Source organism: Panthera tigris, chromosome B1, assembly GCF_018350195.1.
Source record: "Panthera tigris isolate Pti1 chromosome B1, P.tigris_Pti1_mat1.1, whole genome shotgun sequence".
NCBI lineage: Eukaryota > Metazoa > Chordata > Mammalia > Carnivora > Felidae > Panthera > Panthera tigris.
Window position 1 is genome coordinate 158,946,067 of NC_056663.1, and position 21,454 is coordinate 158,967,520.

Here is a 21,454-nt window from a genome sequence, read left to right on the forward strand (position 1 = left end):
TCTTCCTTTGTGGGCATGTGTATTTTTTTTTTAAGTTTTTTATCTTGAGAGAGTGTGTGTGTGTGTATGAGAACACACATGTGAGCAGGAGAGGGGTAGGGAGGGAGAGAGAGGGAGAGAATCCCAAGCAGAGCCCACACTGTTGGCATGAAGCCTGATACGGGGCTCCAACTCAGGAACCATGAGATCATGAGCTGAGCTGCAGTCTAATGCTTAACCAACTGAGCCACCCAGGTGCCCTATTGGGCATGTGTATTTTTAAACTCTGGGAAGGTTCAGCATTAACTGCAAAAAAGCTAAGAGAAACAAAATCATAGAATTAATAATACCTGGTACTAAGAATAAGTATGCGCTAGAATTGTTGACATTTGGACATGGACTATGGAGTGGATATAATATTTATCAATTAAACTTCCTCATTTTGATAACAGTCCAGTGGTTACATAAGATGATGTCCTTGTTCTTGGGAAATACACACTGAAGTATTTAGGAAAATGACTATATGATATCTGTAACTCTCAAAAATTATTCAGGGAAATAACTAAATACACACACACACACACACCCCACATGGAGGAGACAGAATGATTAAGCAAATGGAATAAAATGTTAATTCTTGCAACTTTTCAGTAAATTAAAAATTATTATAGAAACAAAAACTATGTGTATATTATTAAAATTAAAAAGCATGTACATGGGGGTTCCTGGCTAGTTCAGTTGGTGGAGCATGTGAGTCTTGATCTTGGGGTCATGAGTTCAAGTCTCACACTGGGCATAGAGCTTACAAAACAAAAAACCAAAAACAAACAAAAAAAAAACAAAAAACAAAAAACAAAACCATGTGCATGTTTAAGAGAATTTGGCCTTTTAGAGTGATCACCTTACAACTGCAACTTGAAGCATATATGTGAGTTATAACATTAGATTGAAATCTTAAGTTTATGTCATTCTTACAACATTGAAAACTTTAAGTTCACCATATTTATAAGTTTAATGTAGATTTTTAAATAGTTATTTAATATTTGAGATTTTGTTCGTTAATGTAGATGGCTGAAGTAAAAGGCTTACAAAATAAATCAAATTTAATATATTAATAAATATGATTTAAGTTATTTGGAGGCATTTGATTAAGTTTAGAAACCAAATCAAACATTATTCAGGACTCTTAAAAGTTATTGTTAAACTTCTGGAATTATAAACAGAGTAATAAAACTTATGCATTAAATTTAAAAGCCTGAGAAAGAAAAAAGATTTTTTTACTGTTTATTTATTTTTGAGAGAGCGAGAGACAGAGAGACAGAGTGTGAGTGGGGAAGGGGCAGAGGGAGAGGGAGACACAGAATCCAAAGCAGGCTCCTGCCTCTAAGCTGTCAGCACAGACCCTGATGCAGGGCTTGAACTCAGGAACCATGAGATTATGACCTGAGCTAGAGTCAGATGCTCAACCTACTGAGCCACTCGGTCACCCCAAAAGAAATAGATTTTTAACTTCCAAGTTTTAAAAATTGACTACTAATTATTTAAATCAAGAACATACCTCTGAACAGTCTTTTCTATATACAAAAACCATGCTCAAGGATACCAAAAGACTCACATCACTGGATTTGCAGGTTCTTTTCTTAAGTGGCTATAAATTCTTTGAAATTATTCTTCTCTCACTGAGAGCTGGGGTTTGTGTCCCTGCCCCCTTGAATCTGGCCAGACTTGTAACTCCATAAATCAAAAGAATATGACTGTAGTGACATTATGTGACTACCAAGGCCAACTCAAAAAAAATCATGCAGTTCTTTTTTTTTTTTTTTAATTTTTTTAACATTTATTTATTTTTGAGACAGAGAGAGACAGAGCATGAACGGGGGAGGGTCAGAGAGAGAGGGAGACACAGAATCCGAAACAGGCTCCAGGCTCTGAGCTGTCAGCACAGAGCCCGACGCGGGGCCCGAACTCATGGACCGTGAGATCATGACCTGAGCCGAAGTCAGACGCCCAACCGACCGAGCCACCCAGGTGCCCCAAAAAATCATGCAGTTCTACCTGGTTCTTTTGGTATGCTCACCCTTGAAACATTCCATTTTAGAATATTCCTTATCAGAATACAGCTGCTATGCTGAGAGAAGTCTAAGCTATACGGAGAGGCCACAAGAAGGTGCTCCTGTGGATATTACCAACTGAGTCTAGCATTTAAGTCATATCAGCCGAGGTACCACACACAGATGTTGTTATGGACTGACTGTTTATGTCCCTCTCAAATTCATATGTTGAAGTCCTAGTCCCCAGTGGGTTAATATTGGGAGGTGGGGCCTTTGGGAGGTAATTATGTTTAGATGAAGTCATGAGGTTAGAACCCTCATAATGGGATTGGTGTCCTTATAAGAAGAGAGATAAGAACTCCTCTTTGCACACAAAAAGAAGTCATGTGAGTATACAGCAAGATGGTGGCTGTCTACAAACCAAGAAGAGGACCTTCAGCAAGAAGAGAATCTGCTACACCTTGATCGTGGACTTCTCTGTCTCCAGAACTGTGAGAAATAAATGTCTTTTAAGCCATTCAGTCTATGGTATTTTGTTATAGCAGCCCAAGCTGATTAAGACAAGTATAAAGGAACTTTCAGCCCCCTACCATTTCAGACACCCAAGCCACTAGAGATATACTAGCTGAGGGATTTCTAATTCATAAAATGCTTGAGTGTAATAAAATACTTATTGTTTTACACTACTAAGTTTGGGGGTGCTTTGGTATGAAGCAACAAATAACCAAATCCCAACTTTAAGAATTGGTTCTCTGTATTGGTTCTAGATTATTTGGAATTTGTTTTTTGAGTATTTGGATTTAAAGTTATTCATGATTCTGTTGCCAGAAGTTAAAAAAAAAATCCTGGTAGTCCATAGCATGCAGTGGCAAAACAGAAAGCAAGAGTTCGGGTGACCAAGCAGCTGCTACCAGAAAATAAAGAAGTATAGTGGGATTATCTGGTTGTTTCTAAGTACACTGGAGAAAGTGTGTTAAGAAATGACTGGCTCAGGCTTTTAAGCTCCCACCTTAAGGTCTGGGTAAAGGACCAGAAAGTTTCTGTGACTTCCATAAAAGAAATCCTTATAGTCTATGGTCACAGGGCTGAAAATTCTGAAAACCAAACTCGAAATCTAATTCTGGGAGTGGGTGAATTATAGTGCAAATTGAATTACCAAATTTGTCTGGTCTCCTATGTTCAGGTTAAAGCAATGATTGAGAAGGAGCGGGACCTTGAAAATTGGAATGGGAATATATGAGCAGATTCCAATGAAGATGGGGACCCCTAAATACGGCTGAGCCTTTCTTATGAATACAATCAGCCCTTTCTCTCCTGCCTGAGGAGGTCAGATTCCCCCTGCCTGAAGAACTTGTATTGGGTTGCCCTGAAGTAGATACTTTCCAAGTAACTGCTGGCCTACACTTACTATCTCTCATTGCTTCTGGGTGTATTAACAAGACCCAAGTTCCAACTGCCTAAACAGCCTTCCATAGACTTCTCTATCAGCTTCCACAATTGCTTAAATTCTGCATAGCTGTTCTGCTTCTCTGATTAAATCTTGGCTGATAAATTAGGCATAGAGATAGTAAGAAAAGTTCATTTGATGAGAGGGAAACATAAACAGGGGAAAAAGGAAGATACACCCAGAAATAAGAGGACAGCATGCTACAGTTATAAACACGTTACATGTTGCAAAATCAATCAGGAACTGTTTCTTTCACATGGACCCACTTACCTTTTTTGGAGGAACATAGTTAGGATTTGTGGCTTTGGCTATTGACAGTTGTAATAAACGGGGTGAAGGATCAGAGATTTGATGAGAACTTCTTGTTAAGTAATCACTGTAGGGCCTATATACAAGTGGAACATGAAATATTATAATCATTGGAGGAAAAATAACTGCATTTTTTCATTGCTATAATCAACCTCTGATCAATTATATATATTGTTTCTATCTTAAAAACTTCTTTTCCCATAATCATAGTTGGGGTTTTTTTTAATATCAGATTGGTGTTTTCTAAAAATATTTGTACTATGAGCCACAGTAAGAAGTGCATTTTATACTGTGATACAGTATATGTAAATCTGTGTGTGTGTGTGTGTGTGTGTGTGTGTGTGTGTGTGTGTGTGGTGTATATCCAAAACAAAATTATCATGAAACAATGCTTTCCCTGAGTAAGGTATTCTGATTTTTTCACTTGAGCAGAACGGACTCTCCAGAGCCAAGCGTAGACAAGAGGCCCATGGAAGAGGGTAGGAAGGGCGGAGAGGCCGTGTGTGCTATATGGACTGGCAGGAGGGAGCCGGGGCGGTGGAGTGCAGCCCACTGGGCAAGGCAGAGCCCTGGAGTCTGGCTTGCAAAAGCGGAGGGGCCAGACTCTGTGAGTTCTGACAGCCAGCGGGACTTAACATCTGGAATGTTAAAAGTCAACAGCTCTGCTCGGAGAGTGGGAGGGTGAGAGGACACTGGGAGAGAGAGTTGTTGAGCCCTGGAAGACATAGCTCAGCTCAGCCAGAGTCATCTCCCTCTCCCATCCCCCAGCAGAAATCCCAAAGGGAACCAGTTTCTGTCACCAAACTTGCTTGCACTGCACAAACACACAACGCTATGCTTCTGTGGATCCATCCCTCTGACGGGTCTGCCTCCCTCCTGGTGCTGCAGGGCCCCTCCCGCAGGGGACCACTGACAGCAAAGTAAGCTAAGCCTGCCCCTCCCACCCTGTGCACCCTGCGGATCCACCTTAGCTAATACTCCAGATCCCACCAAAGCAGCACCACAAGCCTGGTAGTGTGCAAGTAGCCCAGACAGGGGCCACACCACTCCACAGTGAGTCCTGCCCCTGGGAGAGGGTGAGATAAGGTACACACCAGTCTGACTGTGGCCCCAGCAGTGGGCTGGGGACAGACATCAGGTCTGACTGCAGCCCTGCCCACCAACACAAGTTACTCCAGACAGCACAGGGGAAGTGCCCTGCAGTTCCGCGCCACTCCAGGGACTACCCAAAATGATGAAATGGAAGAAATATCCTCAAAAGAAACTCCAGGAAGTAGTGACAGCTAACGAATTGGTCAAAAACGATTTAAGCCATATAACAGAACAAGAATTTAGAATAACAGTCATAAAATTAATTGCTGGGCTTGAAAAAAAGTATAGAGGACAGCAGAGAATCTATTGCTACAGAGATCAAGGGACTAAGAAACAGTCATGAGGAACTAAAAAATGCTATAAATGAGGTGCAAAATAAAATGGAGGTGACCACAGCTCGGATTAAAGAGGCAGAGGAGAGAATAGGTGAATTAGAAGATAAAATTATGGAAAAAGAGGAAGGTGAGAAAAAGAGAGATAAAAAAATCCAGGAGTATGAGGGGAGAATTAGAGAACTAAGTGATGCAATCAAACGGAACAATATCTGTATAATAGGAATTCCAGAAGAGAAAGAGAGAGAGAAAGGGGCTGAAGGTGTACTTGAACAAATAATAGTTGAGAACTTCCCTGATCTGGGGAAGGAAAAAGGCATTGAAATCCAAGAGGCACAGAGAACTCCCTTCAGGCATAGCTTGAATTTATCTTCTGTATGACACACATCATAGTGAAACTGGCAAAATACAAGGATAAAGGGAAAATCCTGAAAGCAGCTAGGATAAACACACTCTAACTTATAAAGGGAGACCCATAAGACTAGTGGCAGATCTATCTACTGAAACTTGGCAGGCCAGAAAGGAATGGCAGGAAATCTTCAATATGATGAACAGAAAAATATGCAGCTGAGAATTCTTTATCCAGCAAGTCTGCCATTCAGAATAGAAGGAGAGATAAAGGTCTTCCCAAACAAACAAAAACTGAAGGAATTCATCACCACTAAACCAGCCCTACAAGAGATCCTAAGGGGGATTCTGTGAGTGAAATGTTGCAAGGACCACAAAGTACCAGAGACATCACTACAAGCATGAAACCTACAGACATCACAATGACTCTAAACCCATATCTGTCTATAATAACACTGAATGTAAATGGACTAAATGCTCCAACCAAAAGACACAGGGTATCAGAATGAATAAAAACACAAGACCCATCTATTTGCTGTCTACAAGAGACTCATTTTAGACCTGAGGACATCTTCAGATTGAAAGTGAGGGGATGGAGAACTATCTATCATGCTACTGGAAGTCAAAAGAAAGCTGGAGTAGCCATACTTATATCAGACAAACTAGACTTTAAATTAAAGGCTGTAACAAGAGATGAAGAAGGGAGTTATATAATAATTACAGGGTCTATCCATCAGGAAGAGCTAACAATTATAAATGTCTATGCGCCCAAATATATAAAACAATTAATCACAAACATAAGCAACCTTATTGACAAGAATGTGGTAATTGCAGGGGACTTTAATACCAAGGATTAAAGCAATAAATACCCTATGGGCAATGGATAGCTCATCTAAACACAAAATCAATAAAGAAACAAGGGCCCTGAATGATACATTGGATCAGATGGACTTGACAGATATATTTAGAACTCTGTATCCCAAAGCAACAGAATATACTTTCTTCTTGAATGCACATGGAACATTCTCCAAAATAGATCACATACTGGATCACAAAACAACCTTTCATAAGTATAAAAGAATGGAGATCATACCATGAACACTTTCAGATCACAATGCTATGAAACTTGAAATCAACCACAGGAAAAAGTCTGGAAAACCTCTAAAAGCATGGAGGTTAAAGAGCATCCTACTAAAGAATGAATGGGTCAACCAGGCAATTAGAGAAGAAATTTAAAAATATATGGAAACAAGTGAAGATGAAAATACAACAATCCAAATGCTTTGGGATGCAGCGAAGGCAGTCCTGAGAGGAAAATAAATTGCAATCCAGGTCTATCTCAAGAAACAAGCAAAATCCCAAATACAAAATCTAACAGCACACCTAAAGGAAATAGAATCAGAACAGCAAAGACACCCCAAACCCAGCAGAAGAAGAGAAATAATAAAAGATCAGAGCAGAAATAAATAATATAGAATCTTAAAAAAACTGTAGAGCAGATCAATGAAACCAAGAGTTGTTTTTTGAAGAAATAAACAAAATTGATAAACCTCTAGCCAGGCTTCTCAAAAAGAAAAGGGAGATGACCCAAATAGATAAAATCATGAATGAAATTGGATTTATTACAACCATTCCCTCAGAAATACAAGCAATTATCAGGGAATACTATGAAAGATTATATGCCAACAAACTGGACAACCTGGAAGAAATGGACAAATTCCTAAGCACCCACACACTTCCAAAACTGTTTAGGAAGAAATAGAAACCTTGAACAGACCCATAACCAGCAAAGAAATTGAATCAGTTATCAAAAATCTCCCAACGAATAAGAGTCCTGGACCAGATGGCTTCCCTGGGGAATTCTACCAGACATGTAAAGCAGAGATAATACCTATTCTTCTCAAGCTGTTTTAAAAAATAGAAAGGGAAGGAAAACTTCCAGACTCATTCTATGAAGCCAGCATTACTTTGATTCCTAAACCAGACAGAGACCCTGCAAAAAAAGAGAACTACAGGCCAATATCCCTGATGAATATGGATGCAAAAATTCTCAATAAGATACTAGCAAATCGAATTCAACAGCATATAAAAAGAATTATTCACCATGATCAAGTGGGATTCATTCCTGGGCTGCAGGGCTGGTTCAACATTCACAAATCAATCAATGTGATACATCACATTAATAAAAGAAAAGAACCATATGATCCTGTCAATAGACACAGAAAAAGCATTTGGCAAAATACAGCATCCTTTCTTAATAAAAACCCTCAAGAAAGTCAGGATAGAAGGAACATACTTAAACATCATAAAAGCCATTTATGAAAAGCCCACAGCTAATATCATCCTCAATGGGGAAAAACTGAGAGCTTTCCCCCTGAGATTAGGAACACGACAGGTATGTCCACTCTCACCGCTGTTGTTTAACATAGTGTTGGAAGTTCTAGCATCAGCAATCAGACAACAAAAGGAAATCAGAGGCATCAAAATTGGCAAAGATGAAGTCAAGCTTTCACTTTTTGCAGATGACGTGATATTATACATGGAAAATCCGATAGACTCCACCAAAAGTCTGCTAGAACTGATACATGAATTCAGCAAAGTCGCAGGATACAAAATCAATGTACAGAAATCAGTTGCATTCTTATACACTAACAATGAAGCAACAGAAAGACAAATAAAGAAACCGATCCCATTCACAATTGCACCAAGAAGCATAAAATACCTAGGAATAAATCTAACCAAAGATGTAAAAGATCTGTATGTTGAAAACTACAGAAAGCTTATGAAGGAAATTGAAGAAGATATAAAGAAATGGAAAAACATTCTGTGGTCATGGGTTGGAAGAATAAATATGTTTAAAATGTCAATACTACCCAAAGCTATCTACACATTCAATGCAATCCCAATCAAAATTGCACCAGCATTCTTCTCTAAGCTAGAACAAGCAATCCTAAAATTTGTATGGAACCACAAAAGACCCTGAATAGCCAAAGTAATTTTGAAGAAGACCAAAGCGGGAGGCATCACAATCCCAGACTTTGGCCTCTACTACAAAGCTGTCATCATCAAGACAGCATAGTATTGGCACAAAAACAGACACATAGACCAACGGAATAGAATAGAAACCCCAGAATTAGACCCAAAAAGTATGGCCAACTAATCTTTGACAAAGCAGGAAAGAACATCCAGTGGAAAAAGACAGTCTCTTTAACAAATGGTGCTGGGAGAACTGGACAGCAACATGCAGAAGAATGAAACTAGACCACTTTCATACACCATTCACAAAAATAAACTCAAAATGGATAAAAGACCTGAATGTGAGACAGGTAACCATCAAAACACTAGAGGAGAAAGCAGGAAAAGACCTGACCTCAGCCTCAGCAATTTCTTAAACTTGACATATCCCCAGAGGCAAGGGAAGTTAAAAGCAAAAATGAACTATTGGGACCTCATGAAGAGAAAAAGCTTCTGTACCACAAAGGAAACAATCAACAAAACTAAAAGGCAACCAACGGAATGGGAAAAGATATTTGCAAATAACATATCGGACAAAGGGCTAGTATCCAAAATCTATTAAGAGCTCACCAAACTCCACACCCGAAAAACAAATAATCCAGTGAAGAAATGGGCAGAAAACATGAATAGACACTTCTCTAAAGAAGACATCCAGATGGTCAACAGGCACATGAAAAGATGCTCAACGTTGCTCCTCATCAGGGAAATACAAATCAAAACCACACTCAGATATCACCTCACGCCAGTCAGAGTGGCCAAAATGAACAAATCAGGAGACTATAGATGCTGGAGAGGATGTGGAGAAACGGGAACCCTCTTGCACTGTTGGTGGGAATGCAAATTGGTGCAGCCACTCTGGAAAACAGTGTGGAGGTTCCTCAAAAAATTAAAAGTAGACCTACCCTATGACCCAGCAATAGCACTGCTAGGAATTTACCCAAGGGATACAGGAGTGCTGATGCATAGGGGCACTTGTACCCCAATGTTTACAGCAGCACTTGCAACAATAGCCAAATTATGGAAAGAGCCTAAATGTCCATCAACTGATGAATGGATAAAGAAATTGTGTTTATATACACAATGAATACTATGTGGCAATGAGAAAGAATGAAATATGGCCCTTTGTAGCAACGTGGATGGAACTGGAGAGTGTGATGCTAAGTGAAATAAGTCATACAGAGAAAGACAGATGCCATATGTTTTCACTCCTATGTGGATCCTGAGAAACTTAACAGAAGACCATGGGGGAGGGGTAGAAAAAAAAATGGTTAGAGAGGGAGGGAGCCAAACCATATGAGACTCTTAAAAACTGAGAACAAACTGAGGGTTGATGGGGGGTTAGAGGGGAGGGGGGGGTGGGTGATGAGTATTGAGGAGGGCACCTGTTGGAATGAGCACTGGGTGTTGTATGGAAACCAATTTGACAATAAATATCATATTAAAACAAAAAATAGGGGTGCCTGGGTGGCTCAGTCGGTTAAGCGTCCAACTTCGGCTCAGGTCATGATCTCGCAGTTTGTGAGTTCAAGTCCTGTGTCGGGCTCTGTGCTGACAGCTCAGAGCCTGGAGCCTGCTTTGGATTCTGTGCCTCCCTCTGTCTCTGCCCCTCCCCTGCTCATGCTCTGTCTCTCTCTGCCTCAAAAATAAATAAAACATTTAAAAAAATAATAATAAAGATAAAGCAATCAATAAATTAATTAATTAATTAAAAAAATAAAAAACACTTCACTTCCTACCAAAACCTTATATTAAATCCCTGAGATAAAAATTCCAGTCACTATCAGGGGCCCCTCTGTGATGGCCAGTCTCTTCTGCAGTGCAGTTTGAAACTGCTGGGTATAATACCCAGCAACTTGACCAGTTTTCATAGGCTGTTCCCCAAATATTCCTTTCCTAGTACAAAAACTTACCAACCAACAAAACTACAAACCTAATATGAAAACAGTTTTCCACAAATAAATATATGATTACCCTCTAGAGGTAGTCTGTTAGATTTCAAAATTGATATAAAATTAGCATACCATAGAATTTACCTTTTTAAAATGTACAATTTAGTGGTGTCTAGCATATTCACAAAATTGTGTGACTATTGTCACTATCTAAATTCAGAATGTTTTGGGGCGCCTGGGTGGCTCAGTCAGTTAAGTGTCCAACTTCGGCTTAGGTCATGATCTCATGATCTGTGGGTTCGAGCCCCGTGTCAGGCTCTGTGCTGACAGCTCAGAACCTGGGGCCTGCTTCTGATTCTGTGTCTCCCTCTCTCTCTGACCCTCCCCCCATTCATGCTCTGTCTCTCTCTGTCTCAAAAATAAATAAACGTTAAAAAAATTTTTTTTAATTCAGAATGTTTTCATCACTCCAAAGAGAAACCCCATACTGATTAACAGTTCCTCTCCATTACTTCATTTCCCTCCCCCACCCCCAACCACTAATCTACTTTCTGTCTATGGATTTGCCTATTCTGGACATTTCAAATAAGTGGAATCATACAAATATGCAGCCTTTTGTATCTGGCTTCCTTCACTTGGCCTATTTTCAAGATTCATGAATCAGTATAACATTCCTTTTTATGGTTGAATAATATTCCGTTGTATGGATTTGTCACATTTTGTTTATCCATTCATCCATGGTGAACATTTGAGTTGTTTCCACTTTTTTTGCTTTTATGAAATGCTGCTATGAATATTCATGTACAAGTTTCTGTGTGAACATTTGCTTTCAATTCCCTTGGGGACATGCCTAGGAGTAGAATGCTGATCATATGATAACTTTATTTTTTTTTTACTGATTTTTTTAATGTTTATTTACTTATTCTGAGAGAGAGAGAGCATGCATGAGCAAGGGAGGGGCAGAGAAAGAGAGAGAGAATCCCAAGCAGGCTCCATGCTGTGAATGCAGAGCTCAATGTGTGGGGTTCAATCTCACAAACTCCGAGATCATGACATGAGCTGAAACCAAGAGCTGGGCACTTAAACAACTAAGCCACCCAGATGCCCCTGATAACTCTATTTTTTAACTTTTGAGGAACTAGAAAGTGGCTTTCCACATAAGCTGCACCATTTTACATTACCACCAGCAATGTATAAGGGTTTCGATTTCTCCATATCCTCACCAATACATATTATTTCCTATTAGTTATTATTATTGGCATTCTAGGTGTGAAGTGGTGTCTTTGTGGTTTAATGTGTATTTCCAAGATGATTAATGATATTTAGTATCTTTTCATGTGTTTCCTGTTCACCTGTATGTCTTCTTTAGAGAAATGTCTATTCAAATCCTTTGCTCCTTTTCTAAATTGTGTTGTCTTTTTTGCACTGTTCTAAATATTTTATATATATATGTATATATATTCTGAATACAACTCTTTTATCAGATATATGACTTGCAAATATTTTCTCCCAATTGGTGGGTTTACTTTTTACTTTCTTGATGATATCCTTTGATATACAAAAGCTTTCACTTTTGATGAAATCCAATTTATTATTTTTTGTCACATGTTTTTGTTGTCATAACTGAGAAACAATTGCCTAGGTCACAGATATTTATGTCTATTTTTTCTAAGACTTTTATAGTTTTATCTCTTATATTTAGGTCTGTGATCCATTTTAAATTAATTTTTGTGTATGGTGTGAAGTAGGGGTTCAACTTCATATGGATATCCGGTTATCCCAGCATTATTTGTTTAAAAGACTATTCTTCCCCAATTAAATTGTCTTGGCATGCTTGTCAAAAATCAATTGATGAGTGGCACTTGGGTGGTTCAGTTGGTTGAGTGTCCAACTTCAGCTCAGGTCATGATCTCAGAGTTCATGAGTTCAAGCCCTGCATAGGGCTCTCTTCTGTCAGCACAGAGCCTGCTTCAGATCCTCTGTCCTTCCCTCTCTCTCTGCCCCTCCCCCTCTCTCTGCCCCTCTCCCATTCGTTCTCTCTCACACACAAAATAAATAAATAAATAAACTTTAAAATATCAATTGACCATAAATATAAGGGTTTATTTCTGGACTTTCAATTCTATTCTGTAGATCTATATGTCTATTGTTATGCCAGTAACACACTGTCTTGATTACTGTAGCTTTTAAATAAGTTTTCAAATAACTGTTATTTTTCAAGGTTTTTTTTTTGTTGTTGTTTTGTTTTGTTTTGCTATTCTGGGTCCTTTGCTTTTCTCTATGAATTTTAGATTGCATTGTCAATTTCTATCAAAAAAGGCAGCTGGAATCTCAATAGGGATTACAATATGTTGATCAATTTGGAAAAATGTACCATCATGACAAAATTAAGACTTCCAATTCATGAACAGGAAATGTCTTTCCATGTATTTAAGTCTAATTTCTTTCAACAATTTGAACTTCTCTTGTTAAGTATTTTGTTATTTTATTATTTTTCACTGTAGTAAAATACATATAACATAAAATTTACCATCTTAACCATTCTTAAGTATATGCTACAGTAATGTTAAATGCATTAACATTGTTGTGCAACCAATCTTCAGAACTCTTTTCATCTTGTATAACTCTATACCAATTAAACAACTAATCCCCGCCCCCCCAGCTTAGTCCCTGCCAACCACCATCCTACTTTCTTTCTTTACAAATTTGACTACAGTTGGTACCACTTATAAGTGGAATCATACAGTGTCCTTTTGTGGATGACTTATTTCATTTAGCATAATGTCTTCAAGGTCCATTCATATTGGAGCATGTATCAGAATTTCCTTCCTTTTTAAGGCTGAGTACTATTGCATTACATGTATTATTTTGTTCTGTTTGGTGCTACTACAAATAGAATTGTTTTCCTACTTTCATTTTCAGATTGGTTAATTGCTAATGGAAATACAATTGTTTTTGTATATTGCTCTTGGACTCTGTGCCTTCCTGAACTCATTTATTAGTTCCCATAGTTTTAATATGGATTCCTTAAGATTTTCTAATCATGTGAACTATGAGTAGAGAAAGTAGTTTTACTTTTTCCTTTCCAACCTGAATGCTTTTTACTTCTTTTTCTTGCCTAATGGCACCCTGACTAGAACCTCCAATATGATGTTCAACAGAAGTAGTGAGAGTTGACATCCTTGTCTTAGTCCTGATCTTAGGGGGAAAGCATTCAGTCTTTTACCATTAATTATTATGTTAGCAGTGGGTTTTTTTTTTTACAGATGTTCTTTATCAGCTTGAGGAAGTCCCCTTCTATACCTAGTTTCTTAAGTATTTTTATAGTGTGTTGAATTTTGTCAAATGATTTTTCTGAGTCTATTGAAATGATCATGTGGTTTTGGTTTTCTTATTCTGTTAATTTGATGTATTATATTGATTACAGTAAATTGAATCCAACATATTCTTGCATTCCTGGACAAATTCAACTTGGTCATGAGGGTTTGTTAATTTTATTTCATTTTTTTTTCTTTCTGTTCCTCAGATAATCTCAATTAACCTATCTAAGTTTGCTGGCTCTTTCTTCTGACTGTTCAAGTCTGCTGTTGAGCCCCTCTAGTTAATTGCTAAAATACATGTCCCAAAGTTCAAGCTCATGTAATACATTTATTGGCGAGCCTGGTGTGTCTCCATTAAACACTTGCTTTTTTTCCTCCTCACACAATTCTAACAAGCTTAGTTATCTGTTTCTAATGCATAGAATCAAAAAAAGAGGCTAGTCAAAATTATGCAAGCAGGGGTTCCTGGGTGTCTCAGTAGGTTAAGCATCCAACTCTTGACTTTGGCTCAGGTCAAGATCCCAGGGTCATGGGATCAAGTGCTGCATCAGGCTCTATGCTGAGTGTGGAGTCTACTTAAGATTCTCTCCCTCAGTATTACTCGGCAGTCAAAAAGAATGAAATCTTGCCATTTGCAACTACATGGATGGAACTGGAGGGTATTATGCTAAGTGAAATCAGTCAGTCAGGGAAAGACAAAAATCATATGACTTCACTCATATGAGGACTTTAAGAGATAAAGCAGATGAACATAAGGGAAAGGAAACAAAAAAAATATAAAAACAGGGAGGGGGACAAAACAGAAGAGACTCATAAATATGGAGAACAAACCGGGGGTAACTGAGGGGTTGTGGGGGAGGATGGGCTAAATGGGTAAGGGGCACTAAGGAATCTACTCCTGAATTGCTGCACTATATGCTAACTAATTGGGATGTAAATTTAAGAAAATAAAAAAAAACTAAAAAAAAAAAAGATTCTCTCCCTCTCTCTCTCTCTCCCTCCCCCCTCTGCCCCTCTGCCCCTCTGCCCCTCTCCCCTGCTCATGCACACTCTCTCTCTCAAATTAAAAAAAAAAATTATGGAAGCAGCCAAGTGTCCATCAATGGATGTGAGATACCCATGAATGAAGATGTGAGATATATATATATATATATATATACACACACACATATATATATACACACACGATGGAATATTATTTGGCCATTAAAAAGAATGAAACCTTGTTATTTGCAACAACATGGATCCAGAGAGTATAATGCTAAGTGAAATAAGCCAGAGAAAGACAAATACCATATGATTTCACTCATATATAGAATTTAAGAGACAAAACAAACAAACAGTAAAGGAAAAAAGAAAGAGAGAGAGAGAGATAAACCAAAAACAAAAAAATACAAAACAAAACAAAAAAACAGGCTTTTAACTATACAGAATAAACAGATGGTTACCAGTAGGGAGGTAGGTGGGTGGGTGAAATAGGTGATGGGGATTAAGAGTACATTTATTATGATGAGCACTGAGTAATGCATAAAACTATTGAATCACTATATTATACACCTGAAAATAATATAACACTGTATGTTAACTACACTGGAATTAAAATTAAATTAAATTTTTAAAAAGAGGCTAGTTAGAGACTATTCCCCTGTTAAAAAAAGAAATGACAGTAAAACTATAAGAAACCAATATCTAATAAGCTAAAAGCAAGAAGTCAGACCACTTAGCCTAATAAAAAACTGTACTTCATATTTAAACAGTTTCTGGGAGGTTTTCAGTATTGAAGTACATACTTGATGTTCATAATAAAGATCTCAAGCCAATGAACAAAGGTTATATGTATGTTTAGTAGCAGAGACGTCTGCTTAGGAAAGTAGGGAAACAAACTTTTAAAAATAAAGCAAGTTTTAGCATTCAAGGGGGTTTCACTTATATGAAACATCAAATTCAGGTCTCTCAAAAAGTGGTGAAATATTAAAGTATTCCTCTGGATTATAAATATAGATATAGAAAAAATAAAAGTAAAAATAAATAAGTAAATATAGATATATAACTACAAATTATATATCTATTTTAACTAAATCTGCAGATTTTGTTGCACAAACTGATAAATAAGGAAATGAAATTTTGTAGGAGGAATTGGGCTTCTTTTGCTGGATTCTATGATGGAAAAAGACTCAAGTTACCCAGTTCAATCTCTCCCTGAAATGCAGGAATCTTCTAAAATTCATGTAAAGTCATCATTCCAGCTTATGCTTGAACACTTTCAGGGATTGTGGGAACGATGGCAGTTGATTTTTCCAGGTAAACATTTCCATTACTGGCTAGCTAGTCAGAAAGATTTTCCTACACTTAGCTGACACCTCCTGTTCTGTAAATTCCTTGTTCTACATCTAGTTTTAGGATCAACACAAAGTAATTTTACTTCTACCTCCTTTTCCTCATTCAGATGCTGACCCTTTAAATATTTGAACACAGCTATCACTGCTTCCTTGGTCTCTTCTCTAAGCTACCCATGTCATTTCTCTTAACTATTTTTTAGGTAACATATTTCCAGAAGCCTCAAAATATCATGCAGCTCCTTCTGCATAGTTTCAAGTTTAATATCATTTTTTTTAATTTTTAAAAATGTTTTTATTTTTGGGTTTTTTTTGTTTTTTTTTTAATATGAAATTTATTGTCAAATTGGTTTCCATACAACACCCAGTGCTCATACCAACAGGTGCCCTCCTCAATACCCATCACCCACCCACCCCTCCCTCTCACCCCCCATAAACCCTCAGTTTGTTCTCAGTTTTTAGGAGTCTCTTATGTTTTGGCTACCTCCCTCTCTATAACCATTTTTTTTCCTTCCCCTCCCCCATGGTCTTCTGTTAAGTTTCTTAGGATCCACACAGGAGTGAAAACATATGGAATCTGTCCTTCTCTGTATGACATTTCACTTAGCATAAGTATCATTTTCTTAAAGAATAACATCCATAAGTGGAAACATCCACCTACTATGTCTTGACTAAAGTAGTATAGGGTAGGACCATCACCTCCCTGTAACTGTACACTATATATATTCCATTAATGCAACTTAGCATTTTTCCAAGAACCATATCACAATCTTAGCTGCCATATGGAAGTATCACCTAAGCTGTCTTTTACTTAATTTTTTTAAGTTTATTTTATTTATTTTGAGGGGGAGGGGCAGAGAGAGGGAGAGAGAGAATCCTAAGCAGGATCCACGCAAAGCCCGATATGCGGGGCTCGATCTCATGAACCGTGAGATCATGACTTGAGCAGAGATCAAGATGCTTAACTGACTGAACCACCCAGGTGCTCAAAAATTGTCTTTTAAAGACAAGAAGGGCAACTGGGTGGCTCATTTGGTTGAGCATCTGACTTCGGCCCAGGTCATGATCTTGCAGTTTGTGGGTTTGAGCCCCACATTGAGCTCTATGCTGACAGCTCAGAGCCTGGAGCGTGCTTCAGATTCTCTGCCCCTTCCTTACTTGCGCTCTGTCTGTCTCTCTCTCTCTCTCTGTCTCTCAAAACAAAACAAAAACAAAAACATTAAAATAATTTTTAAAGACAAGCAGAAATTCATCATTCAAAGCAAAAGGAGCAACATTTGAAAAGTCACAGAGGCATAAGAGAAACATCAAATTCTACAAAATGCAAAAACTTGTAATTTTTCAATTGCATATTTCCTTTTAACTGACTAATGATGCTAAGTTCAGTGCATAGTTCAACTTCACAATTTGAGTCCAATGTAATTACTGATGATAACCTTCTGATTACCTACAATTGCTGCAAATATTTGATCTTTTTACCCTGATTCTTTGAACATAAGTGGACTTCTAGTTCATAAAACCACATACACTAAAATAGATAAAATATTGTGAGATTTAACCAAATTAGGTTCGAATTTATAGAGATTTTCAAGGTACTTTACCTATTTAATAGATATTCTTTCTTGAATCTGTTGGGCAGTGCCAGCTTCTGGATCCTTTTGGACGGCTGGCTAAACAGTGCAGCAGAAGGGATCTCCCAGATTATAGACTCTCTACCACAGCTGTAGTAATATTGAGCCCTGAAAGTTGTAGAAGATAAAAGAACTGAGTGAAGTGAATATGAATTAGACTTATCATAGTAATTTTTAACACTAACCTCCAGCTCTAGGCCTAGGAGCAAGTATGATAGTTTACCCCTTTACTGCTGAGCCATTTTCCACATAGGAAGAAATCAGAAATAGTTGCAGCCATCAAGTTTCAGCTGGCTTCTAATATCTTATTCCAAAACAGATTAATTTTCTGTAATAAATAAATTGCATCTTCTAAATTATTTTTTTTAATGTTTGTTATTTATTTTAGAGAAAGAGATAGAGCATGAGGGGGAGAGGGGCAGAGAGAGAGGGAGACACAGAATCCAAAGCAGGCTCCAGGCTCCGAGCTGTCATCACAGAGCCTGATGAGGGGCTTAAACCCACGAACTGTGAGATCATGACCTGAGTGAAAGTTGGACACCCAGGCGTCCCAAATTGCATCTTCTAAATAGACCAAAAATAGACTAGTGAGAGGAGGAAATTTACTACTTTTAAAACCAAATACTTTCTTAGTCTCTTATAGACAATCACTAGAGATTGGACAGATAGTAAGTGAAAGGAAAATAAAAGAATATATGAACAACTTTATGCCAACACATTTTAAAACTGAAAGATACACATTACCAATGCTCATTCAGAAAGATATAATCTTAATAGCCCTTGTCAAGAGTTTAACTAAGCCCCTCCATGGTACTCCTGCCTCAGCACCCATTTTGTTTGGCCAAGCAGCCTCTAGGGACCTTAAAATGATACAGGCCCCTCTCACAAGCACATGCCCTAGATAACAGTCCACAGAGGCATAAGTAAATATACATTCCTGATAGGACTTCAGCAACAGTCCTCGTCACCTGACCCTCAATGCCTTCCTTTTATGCATCCTTCAGATATGACTCCCAAGGAGCCTACCAACACCCTGCTCTTTTGGTTTGAATTGATGAATCTGGCCTTTGCCTGGGAAACCCAAAGCACTCCACCTGCAGGTTCTAATAAGACATGTGCCCCAGGTCCTGCCTCTCTCTGCCCTCTGTCCTAACCTGCCCATGTGACTCCTCGAGGCATGCTGGGTACTTCTTCTAGGATCTGTGAGTAGTAAGCTTCTTTATTTCAAATTCTGTTATGATCTGTTGTTGAACTGTGACCCCATGCTCCACTTAACAAGTGTTAATTTGACAAATTTATAACAGCCCTATAACTATTACGTGAATTGAATTTATAATTAAAAACCATCCTACTCAAAAACTCCAGACCCAGATGATTTCACTGTGGATTCTATGAAATACATAAACAAGAAATGCCAATTTTATATATTTTCCAATTGATTCTATGAAGACAGCATTACCAAAAATGAGTAAAGACATTACAAGAAACAACATTACCACAAAGACACTGCAAGAAAAATACAGAATAATCCCCCTCATAAACATAGATGCAAAAATTCTCAAGTTTTATTGGAAGACAGACATGTTCAGTTTATATAAAATCTGTGGCTGCTTCCTACTACAGTAGTGGAGTTGGGTAGTTGAAACAGAGACTTTATGGTCAAATTTACTATCTGCCCCTTTCCAGAAAAAGTTTGCTGACTTTTGACTAAAGTTGTATATCAAAAAGAGAAAAGTGGACACATCAATTATCTTGGAAACCAAACTTCAGGTAAATAATGGTATCTTCAACTTTTTCTTGTTACTTTAACCTCCCTCACTACTTGAGTCCATTCCCTCCCCTGCTCCAGAGTCTTCCCTCAAAGAGCCAACCAACAGAAAGCCTAGTCATTCAACAAATACGCATTAAAAACAAACTGGCAATGGGTATCAAAAGCCTTAACAATATTCTAACCTTCACATGTAGTAATTAATTAATGGTAATCAAGCCCACGGGTGGTATACAAAATCCACGAAAAGTTGCATGTATAAATAGTTCATGTACAACAATGTTATATATGGTACATACCCTGGTGTAATACTACCACTTTATTAAAAACTCAAAATCCTGGTAATCTAAAACATTATACAGTATAATACAAGTTTATAATGGCTAATATTAATCTTGCTCTGGAAAAGTTTTACTGTAGAATCAGATTAGGAAATACATAGAATCCTTAATCTCAATAATTTTCTACTATAGTTTGGACAATTTATCGCTTTCAGATAAAACGGCTAGATTCTGTGTCATTTTCCCTATGGACTCCTGCTAATGTAACCTGATAGCACACAAACACTAACTAACCTGTTAGGTACATATCGGTGGGAGACTTCCTTGGGATGGGCAAGGTCCTCAAGTCTTTTGGTCAACTGAGCCTTCAAAGCAAACTGGGAAACAGGGCGAATAGGATCTTGATTCCCCCAAAACAGTTTTCTATTAAAAAGCAGAAAATCAAATGGTAAGGAATTCACTACTAATGGATATCTTAGAAATGGCTCTTGGTGGCTTCTATACTGATGTTGCTTCACTTCCAGAACTATCTTGATTACAGAATGTAACAGTTTCTAGGCATCACAAACAGATCAACTATTTATGGTAGTTAAAATAAGATTGTTTTACCTCCTGTCCTAAAACGTGGTGACCAAAAATTAGAAAGAGTTATGTTTCTGCCATCATATAATTAACACTGTAATTTATAATCAGGTCAACATAAAATGGGCATGCCATCTATCTCCATTGAGCTTCCATTGTGGGTGAAGCCCTGTACCAGGAAGTCAGAAAACAAAATAGTATCAGGGTAATATTAATAGCTTCCATTTCTGAAATACTGTGGGCCAGGCAGTGAGCTAAGTGTTTACTGACATTAGATTTTTTAGTCTGTAAAATAAGCATGATTACTGTGCAGAGGGGGAAAAGAAAAGGAGAATCGGTGTGGAATTCACCTGAAAGGCTTAAGGAAGAAAGTGAAAGGCACAGATTGCCAGAAATGAGGCATGTTCCATGTTGGGGTAACCATGAGAAATGGGAATAATCAAATGTTGATCAAAGCATGTTTAGACAGTATTGGTCAAGACAACGTTTGGACAGAAGCAGAAAGTCATGTTGGGAAATGATTAAGTAGCGTTGCTGCAGTGGGTGGGGCAGGCAGAAGGAGACCCTAAAAGCCCCACCAAGGAGTCAGAAGGTGCCTCAGTAACCTAACTTTGCACATAACTAAAATTGCCAATTAATTGAGCTTATCTATTTAGAAGGCCCTGTTTTTGGGTGGCTCAGTCAGTTAAGCATCCTACTCTTGATTTCAGCTCAGGTCATGATCTCATGGTTCGTGGGTTTGAGCCCCGTATTGGGCTCTGCACTGTGTCGGCATGATGCCTGCTTGGAATTCTCTTTCCCTCGCTCTCTGCCCCTCCCCCACTCATGCACACGTGCACACATGCACATGCTTGTGCTCTCTTTCTCAAAATAAGTAAAAACTTAAAAAATAAAACATAAGGCTCTGTTTTTAACTTTGTCAATACTTTTGTACACAATATTTATTTCTCTACTTTGTAAGCATTAGCCAGAGTCACCATTAGAAATATTAATCAATGAATTAATATCCCCATCCCCTACATTCTGTGGATTCCATTTCCTAAATATGGCTTAAATGTATCCATTTCTCCTTAT

General features: G+C 38.0%; 1 protein-coding gene across 4 annotated transcripts in view; it reads right to left on the bottom strand.

The window, feature by feature from the left end:
• The window catches only part of THEGL (theg spermatid protein like), a 55,534-nt gene that overhangs the window by 7,147 nt on the left and 26,933 nt on the right, over positions 1 to 21,454 (bottom strand). For 2 of the 4 annotated variants that reach the window (XM_042984467.1, XM_042984466.1), the window contains exons 4-6: positions 20,093 to 20,221; positions 17,720 to 17,857; positions 3,748 to 3,862 (exon numbers count right to left, since the gene is read on the bottom strand). In XM_042984467.1, the coding sequence (XP_042840401.1) occupies positions 3,748 to 3,862; positions 17,720 to 17,857; positions 20,093 to 20,221 (382 nt within the window). The remainder of the gene's footprint in view (positions 1 to 3,747; positions 3,863 to 17,719; positions 17,858 to 20,092; positions 20,222 to 21,454) is intronic. The other 2 variants (XM_042984468.1, XM_042984469.1) reach the window with 1 other exon arrangement.